The sequence below is a fragment of the Protobothrops mucrosquamatus genome, unplaced genomic scaffold, assembly GCF_001527695.2.
Source record: "Protobothrops mucrosquamatus isolate PMUCROS unplaced genomic scaffold, P.Mucros_1.0 scaffold1, whole genome shotgun sequence".
NCBI lineage: Eukaryota > Metazoa > Chordata > Lepidosauria > Squamata > Viperidae > Protobothrops > Protobothrops mucrosquamatus.
This window is the reverse complement of record NW_015386388.1, coordinates 1,295,674-1,304,113: the sequence shown is the minus strand read 5'-3', so window position 1 is coordinate 1,304,113 and position 8,440 is coordinate 1,295,674. Positions and strand designations below refer to the sequence as shown.

At 46.7% G+C, this 8,440-nt stretch overlaps 1 protein-coding gene across 1 annotated transcript in view; it reads right to left on the bottom strand.

Annotated features, from left to right (window-relative positions):
• Positions 1-6,649: 6,649 nt before the first annotated feature.
• Positions 6,650-8,440, bottom strand: part of KLHL11 (kelch like family member 11) — a 2,752-nt gene continuing 961 nt past the window's right edge. Inside the window, exon 2 of the mRNA XM_015832191.1 lies at positions 6,650-8,435. Coding sequence (XP_015687677.1) covers positions 7,292-8,435 — 1,144 coding nt within the window. The 3' untranslated portion in view covers positions 6,650-7,291. The remainder of the gene's footprint in view (positions 8,436-8,440) is intronic.

The window sequence follows — 8,440 nt, the reverse complement described above, 5'->3', positions numbered from 1 at the left end:
TCATCATGTTGAGAAAAGGCGTTCAGGTAAGCCAACGCTTGTTCTCCAACATGAGTGCGGAAGAATCCACCAATGGGACTTACCAAAGCTCCCGGAGTCCCTATGGGCGGGAGTCAGGTATGGCCGGGTCCCCAGACGGTGTGACCACTTGCTGCAAAATATGTCTACCGAAGGCAGCTTCGGCCGACACAAATTTGTCCAAGCGGTAATGCCTAATGAAAGGCGAAGGTGACGACCATGTCGCCGCCCTACAAATGTCCTCAATAGAAGCCTGGGTTGCCCATGCCGCAGAAGTAGCTGCACTGCGGGTAGAGTGAGCCGTCACGCGAGAGGGAACAGGCAGGGCCAGAGAGACACATGCGCTGGCGATACAAGCCCTAATCCATCTACCTATGGTGGAAGCTGACACCTTCTGGCCAATAGAAGAAGGCTGAAAAGAAACAAACAAAGCTTCCGATTTACGGAAAGGTGTCGTACGCTTAATGTAGCATCGCAAAGCTCTCCGAACATCGAGCGTGTGCCACTGCCGTTCCATGTCATGTGACGGGTGAGGGCAAAAATCCAGAAGTATGACTTCTTGAGCCCTATGAAAAACAGTGTTGACTTTTGGAATAAATGAAGGGTCCAGGCGAAGAACCACCCTGTCCTCACAAAAGATGCACAGGTCCTTCCTGACCGACAAGGCAGCTAACTCTGAAATGCGCCTGGCTGAAGTAATCGCAATCAGGAAGGAGACCTTGAGAGACAAGTGTCATAAAGAACACGTTTTGAGAGGTTCAAAGGGGGATGAAGTCAAAGCCTGAAGGACCCGAGGCAAACTCCAGGAAGGGTATCTGTGAACAACAGGAGGCCTACTATTAGTGATTCCTTTAAGGAAAGACCGTACTTTGGGGTGCCTGGACAAGGATTCTGAGGAATCCCAAGAGAGCACTGAGGAAAGTGCTGCTAACTGTCTGCGAACAGTGTTGGGCGCTAACCCTTTTTTGACGCCCTCCATCAAATACTCCAGCACCCTGGGAATGGTTACTTGAGACAGACTCACGTGATTCCTGTCGCACCAGCAACAAAAGTCCTTCCATGTATGATCATAAAGATGATTAGTCGACGGTCTTCTGGCTGCTTGGATCATATCTATCACCTCTGCCGAATACGACTCCCTGGTCAGGGCGCGGCGTTCAAATGCCAAACGGTCAATTGAAGCCATTGGGGGTCTGGATGTTGAAGATCCCCCTGTGTCAAGCGTATTCGGCCGTCGGGGATCCTCCACAGGGTGGAGACTGAAAGGCTCACCAAGTCTGCAAACCATTGAAGGTCCCGTGCGTGTAACCGGGCCCACGGTACTATTGCAATACAAGATATGAGCTTCCCCAGAAGTTGAGAAAGCGTGGCCAGTGACACGGTCCTGCTTCTGCGTACTTTGAGTGCCAGATCCCTGATGCTCTTGCATCGTTCCTCTGAGAGGTACACGTGACAAGTTTCCGTGTCTATCACCGCGCCCAGATGTAGGAGGCGGGTAGAGGGATGCAACTGGCTCTTTTTGAAATTTATCAAGAACCCGTGGTTCTGTAAGGTGTTTATCGTGAGAGCCAGGTCCGACTGAGCCTTTGAGGCAGATAGAGACTGGATCAGTATGTCGTCCAGATAGCACTGGACGCGTACAGGGAGTAGCCTTAAATGAGCAGCCAGCACCACCAGGATCTTGGTGAAGACCCTGGGTGCTGAGGATAGGCCGAAGGGAAGAGCCCTGTACTGAAAGTGGCGGTTGAGGTAACAGAATCGCAGGTATCTGCGATGGTTCGGGAGAATAGGGATGTGTAGGTATGCCTCCTTTAGATCTATGGAGGTCAAAAGATCCCCCCGTCTTATGCTGGCTAGGATGGCCTAGCATTTTGAACCTCCTGTAATGGAGGTGGAGATTCAGTCCTTTGAGATCGAGGATGGCCCTCCATCCCCCTGAAGACTTTGGAACTACAAATAGGATGGAATAATAGCCCCGACCCACTTGGTCCAGGGGAACCTCCTCTATAGCCCTGATGGAAAGTAAATGCTGAATGGCGTCTTCCATGAGTCCTCTTTTTACAGAGTTTCTCATGGCTGGGCAAGACACAAAGTGATTCCGTGGCATGGATCTGAACTCCAGGGACAGGCCTTCTGATATGGTGTGCAGAACCCAGGAGTCTGTGGTCGTGTCCTCCCATTGGCAGATAAAGTGAGTAAGTCTGCCGCCAATGGGGGGGTCCCCTCCGAGTCACTTATTGCGACAAAAGGGGCGACCCCCTCTGCCACGAAAGGGCTGCTTGTTTTGGGGCTGGTACCTTGATCGGTCCCTATAGCTCGTTCTGTCAAAAGAACGCTGCTGCCTTGGGGCTGGGGGCCGGTAAGGCTGCGCTGGCTCTGACGCGCTGGCTCCGAAAGGACTGCCTGCGACCGTAAGGGAGGAAACGCCTGTTGGACCTGTGTGCCAAATGAGAAATGATTTTTTGTTTTTGTTTGTTTTCTATGAGATATGGTGTTAGAGCCTCCCCGAATAATTTGCCCCCGATGAAGGGGGCAGTGGCTGCATGCCACTTATGTTTACTCTCGGCTCTCCAGTTTTATTTATTTATTTATTTATTTATTTTTAATTTATATCCCGCCCTTCTCCCGGACGGGACTCAGGGCGGCTCACAACATATATTTAAAACAAAGGTGTATATACAATCCCCCCCTATAAAACCGAATTAAACCAAATTTAGAGTTGTGTTGTTTACAAATTCCTTAAAATGAACCCAATATAAAATCCTCCCTAGGCCAGGTCCGCTTGCTGGAAAAGCCATGTCTTGAGGGCGCGACGGAAGGTAAGGAGATCCGGAATCGTCCGAATCTCAGGGGGTAGTTCGTTCCAGAGGGCAGGGGCACCCACAGAGAAGGCCCTCCCCCTGGGGGTCGCNGAGGTGACGAGAGCATGAGTGACTGTGCGCAAGGCGTCCCGGTCCAGAAAAGGCCGCAACTGGTGAATCAGGCGAACCTGATAAAACGCCCCCCTGGTCACGGCCGACAATTGGTCATCCAATGTCAGCCGCGGATCCAGGAGGACTCCCAAGTTGCGCACCCTCTCTGAGGGGGCCAAGGTTTCGCCCCCTATAGACATAAAAGCCTCCTAGCCATAAAAGCCTCCTAGCCACGACGCTGGAAGTTATAGCTCGGGCTGAATGTTTGGCTGAATAAAGGGAGACATCCGCCATATATTCGGATGCAGCGATGAGTTTGGTCAAATCCTGATATATTCTGACCTCTTCCAATGGAATTCTGTCCTGTAACTGGCGCAGCCAGGAAATTGAAATTCTGGCAAAAAAGGATGTGGCAGTTGCCGCCTTTGTAGCCCATGCAATGCCAAATGGACCTTACGGAAGGCCATTTCTGATTTTTTATCCTCTGCCTTAAGGGCATCTGAGACATCTGCCGGGAGGTTGGCAGTTGAAAAGAGTGGGGCCAGTGATTCATCTACCTTTGGCACCTCCAATAAATCCGCCAGAGTCTTGGCCACATCCACTATCTTGCGTTCAGCCGGTCCTTGGGATGGTTGAACAGCTGGTGATTCCCACTGCCCCTGAATATTCCTGAGGAACAAAAGAGGGCAAGGTATTTGTAGATGTGCATCTACGGGCAGCGCAAACAAAGGATTAGTGTCCTGTTCAGATGAGGGTTGAGGGGTTGGGGTCGGATGGGAGGAAAGCTTACCCGTAGCACAGGCCCTACGCAACAGAGAGGGGAATAGTGAGGCATTGAAGAGTTCAGCCATGGGTTGTGACTCATGGGTAGGTTCTTCACAATCCGACCAACCATCCTTACCGCCCTCATATTCCGACATTTGAGAAGAGTCGGAGTCTGGAGAATGGGAAGGGGAAACCATACCTGACCTATCCAGTGGAGGCCGAGTAGAAGTAGTCGGTGCAGAGGACCCTGGAACCGGGAACGCCTGTTGTTGGCCCGCTGCCGCCATGGCCTGGAATACAGCTTGCAATATCCACCCTTGGAGCTGGTCGGAGAAAGACTGCCCCAACGGAGGTCGTAACTCCGTAGCAGTTGGCGAGACAGCAACGGTTGGTGCTGTGGATGGGCCGGGTAAATCAAGGTCCTCCCCAAACAGAGGTGGTCCTACCTGACCAAAGGCCTGAGTCGAGGCCTGCAGCTGCACGTTCTCTGGCGACCAAGCTCTCGAAGTGGGTGGAAGAGGCGTCCCCGCATCAGGTGGTGTGGAGGTTGACAAGGTATGACCTCTTTCAGCAGACAAGCGTTGGGCTCGGGAAAATTGCTTCTCCAGGGCTCTGTGAGTACGGTCGGCCTGCCTCTCGCTTGCCTTGCCAGCCTTCCTGCCGTATTTCGATTTGGCCTTGGCCTTACCTCTAGGTGCTTCAGGTGTTGGCTCAGCTTGGCTGGATGGATTGTCCATGTCCGAAGGCGGTGGCTCAGTGGTTTCTGCCATATCCATCGAGATGCAACCCCAGGTGACCCTGGGACTGACCCGGTCTGCAAGGGATGTCAGGAGGCCCTCCTGAAGAGGGACTGACTTCGCGTGGACAGGCGTGAGTCAGCCCACTGGCCAACCTGATCTCACGCCTGGCGCACCAAGATGGTGCGAGATCACACGTGTCCCACAATAGTGGCGATGGTCAGGAACTTGAAGCAACCACTAGATGCAGAAGGGCAGAAATAGGCAATGTGGCGAGCAGGGCCTGATGACCGTTGCTTGAGTGAAAACACACCTTGTAGAATGGATCTCTGAATAAGTTCTGTAATACTAAAACTCAATTAGAAAGAATACAGGTAAATATCTATGAAGCTGTGCACAATTGGTAATATATGCACAGTATTTTGAGTAATATGTGCCAATATGCAGAAAACCAAAATGGCGTCTTAGGCCCAGGGAAATAGGGCGTTTCCCTATGACCCAAAATGGCGGACGCCAGAGATCCAGTAAAATATGAGAGAGGAGAGAGGCAAGGAGAAGGAGAAGTGGTAAAATTGGAGGCTGTAGAACGTAAGTAGAAAAGCCCCAGGAGGAAGGGAAGGCAAAAAAACAATGTGCTTGTGCAACTGGGGAGCGGTTTGGGAAATTGTGCCTAACAGTCATTAGGCGCGCAAACCGCTCACCCCCGAATTAAACGGAGCTTCCTCCACCTTGAATCCACCTAATTTGGGCAAGCAAATGCAAGAAAAGAAAGAAAGAAACCTCCCCCTTCTCCACCGCTCGAAGCCAGCTAATCAGCTGTGCTTCGGGCTGAAAATTCACCTACGAAGGCAGCTTCACGAAAGAAACCAAAATGGCGGCCGCAAGTTTTTCCGACCGGGCCCGGTCAGAAGCGAAGCCACGAGGCTTCAGGGTGCGGCCACCAGCTGAAACACTATCTTGGGGGTGTAAAGAAGGCTGAAAACCCCCAGAAGCAAACAATAAAGGAAAAATTCCCCCCCCCTTTTAGTTAAGGAATGGCTCAGCTAAAAAGCTGAGATGAGGGAAGGGAAAGAAAAAATATCCACCACCCCCAGGCCTGGAGGGGAAAGGAAAGCAACCCTGAAGGAGAGGGAAAGGGAATAATTTCCTCCTAAGGGGAAATTTTACTATTCTCCAATTAATGTGAAAGAATCCACCAATGAATCAATAAATCTAGCCTGACCTGCTCCAACAGACAAGAGAGTCAAGAAATCACGTCATCATGGGCGAAGACCAAGATGAAAACTGGGAAGTCCCAGCTAAGGAGGAGGCGTGACAACTTGACAACTTGGTCTGATTGGGCAGTAGGACTAAAATAATCATTGGTGGATTCTTCCGCAATCATGTTGGAGAAAAAATGAATTTTTGATTTTGGGCTTTATCAATTAGATAGATTTGATGTTAATGAAATGGCTAGTTTATAATATTTTGTAAAAGTAAAACGTTGAGGTTTGAAGTTGATACTTTATTGCACCAAAGGAAGTCAGAAGTCAATGCTTTTTTCTCTCCTTTACCTCACTTCTCTACTCCCCTTTCCCTTGCCCATCTTTTCCGCTATTTGCTTTTGTATTTTCATTGTATTGTATATTATAAACTAATACTTTAATATAAAAAGAGAAGAAAAATAAGAGAGATTAGAAAAATAGATCTAGATGAAGTTAACTGTTTTAGATTTTTCTCAGAAAATATTTATAGAAGAAGCAGCCAATTATTTTTCTAAGGATTCTGCTTGCATACCATCCGATGGCCACATGCATCGTGTTTTGAATTTTTGAACAATGTTCTCCAAATTTTCTATTCCAAATGAAAACTCAAATAATCTATACTATCCACATAAGGAATGGTATATGATTAAGACAAAGAAGTTTGACTGAAGATGAATCAGATGGTTGTTAAAGTTAAAATTATTACTTAAATACTAAGTATTTAAACTTATGCAGCTTTAATTATGCCATAATATATTCCCAATTGCTTCAATTATGAATTAGTATTTTTTGGGGTCTTCCAATGCATTTCTTTAAGGCCAGAATATTGAACCAATTAAATAAAATTAATTAATGGGAAACCAGAGGGACTATGAAAAAATAGAATGGTCATTGCTAAAAATTAGTGATCTTAAAGAAACAACTCACAAATTTTCCATTATATGAATGCAAATGATCCAAATAATAAATTTTATTTTTTATCAATACGCTTTTAGCAACCTCAAGTGCTTATTAGATAAATAAAAGTATAAAATATTACAATCATGGAACATTATGAAATTCTTAGAAAGATTGTGCTTTACTCTGTTTGTTTTTAAGTATTGCACATCTTTACATTTGACAGATTAAAAAGAGAAATATCTCTGCAAAAGCAGATAAAAATGTCTTAAGAAAACCTTGAAATGGCCCTTTACATATACATCAGTATTTTAAAACAAACTGAAATACTTCACATGATCTGTATAACATTTAAAATGGGATGAGATGACCCAATACCCAAAAAGCAAGTCCAATACAAAAAATGTAAGGAAAAAGAAAGGGTATTTTGAATTTTTATATAATTTTATACAATCTGAACACATTCACAAAATGCAAGAAAAATTCTTTTGTTGGGATTCTTTATCTGGAGAAAAAAAACAGATTCTAAGGGTTTTCTATGTCTGCTTACCTTCATATTTATGGCTCGTATACACCAAATTTCCATGTAGTGCTTATAATCCAATCAAATACTTAACACTAAGAAGCCTTGTCTCCAACGCTTCAGCAGTTTTGGTGACCATTAGTCCATGTCAGGCATGACAATTACAGACGAGTATTTCTGATGTATTTATTCAAGCTAGCATTCTATCTGAGACCGAGGCATCCTACGTAAACTTAAGGAATGTTGGTTTATCTCTTGCATCTGCCGGATCCGGTCCTTCTGCCACATTAGGTTTTGTGGTATTGGATATTTCTGGGTACCATGTAAGGACCGAAAGGGGATTCTCACGTGACAGGCTGTAGCACGGCAGCGAGCCTGAGGCATAGGAGGGAGTAACAACCAACGCTTCTTCTCAGCACAATAGCGGTAGGCCTCTTTTCTGTACTGTTTATCAGTATCATCACTGTTCTTCCACCCACCTATGATGAAGATATCATCTTTGTAATAGCAGATAGCCGCCCCTTCAATGCTAAGAACCTCTGGTGGCAAGCTTTCCAGAATGTCATCAGATACCTGGTTAGAAATTTTTCTCACGGCCTCTTCATGGTCTAGAGGATAGCTTCTGGGACAACATGAAGCGGTGTGGTAAAAATTGGTGTTGCCCACCACCATTTGGAAGCAGCAATAGTTGTCAAGGAGTGGCAGAGACTCACAATCTCGCCACTGTCGTGTGTCTGCATCATAGCTAATAATGACAGACCTCAAGCCATCTTCATTATCTCCATCATCTGGTGTGCGAGCTGCCATATAAACAAATCTGTTATCTATTGTAATCACTTTAACATCCCGGAGTATCTTTGGTGCAGACTCCAAATTGTGCCACTTATCTAGATCTGGACTGTAGACAGCCACCTCTTTAAAACCAGGGATGAAATATCCACGCCCCCCAATGCTATACAGGTTTCCCTTTACCTCAGTAAATCCAAAATAATGCTTTCTGGTTATCAGATTAGAAACCTGCTCCCAAACATTTCTACCTGGGTTATACCTTTCCATGGTCTTGGCAAAGCCAGGCTCCATGGAACCTGCCACATAAAGATAGGATTCGGTTACTACCACAGCATGTCCATCAAGGTGATTGTGAGTGTGCGGTAAATTCACCCATCTATCTTCATCAATAAAGTACCCCACACACTCACTCAAGTAATCACCACCCTCAGACACACCACCAATGACCATGATAACATCCATGTTTTGGCCGAAGCGAGGCAGAGACGAGATGGGGGAGGTAACTTGTTGGAGTGTACCCAACTGAACATTCTCACCCTTGAGAGCATGGCTTTC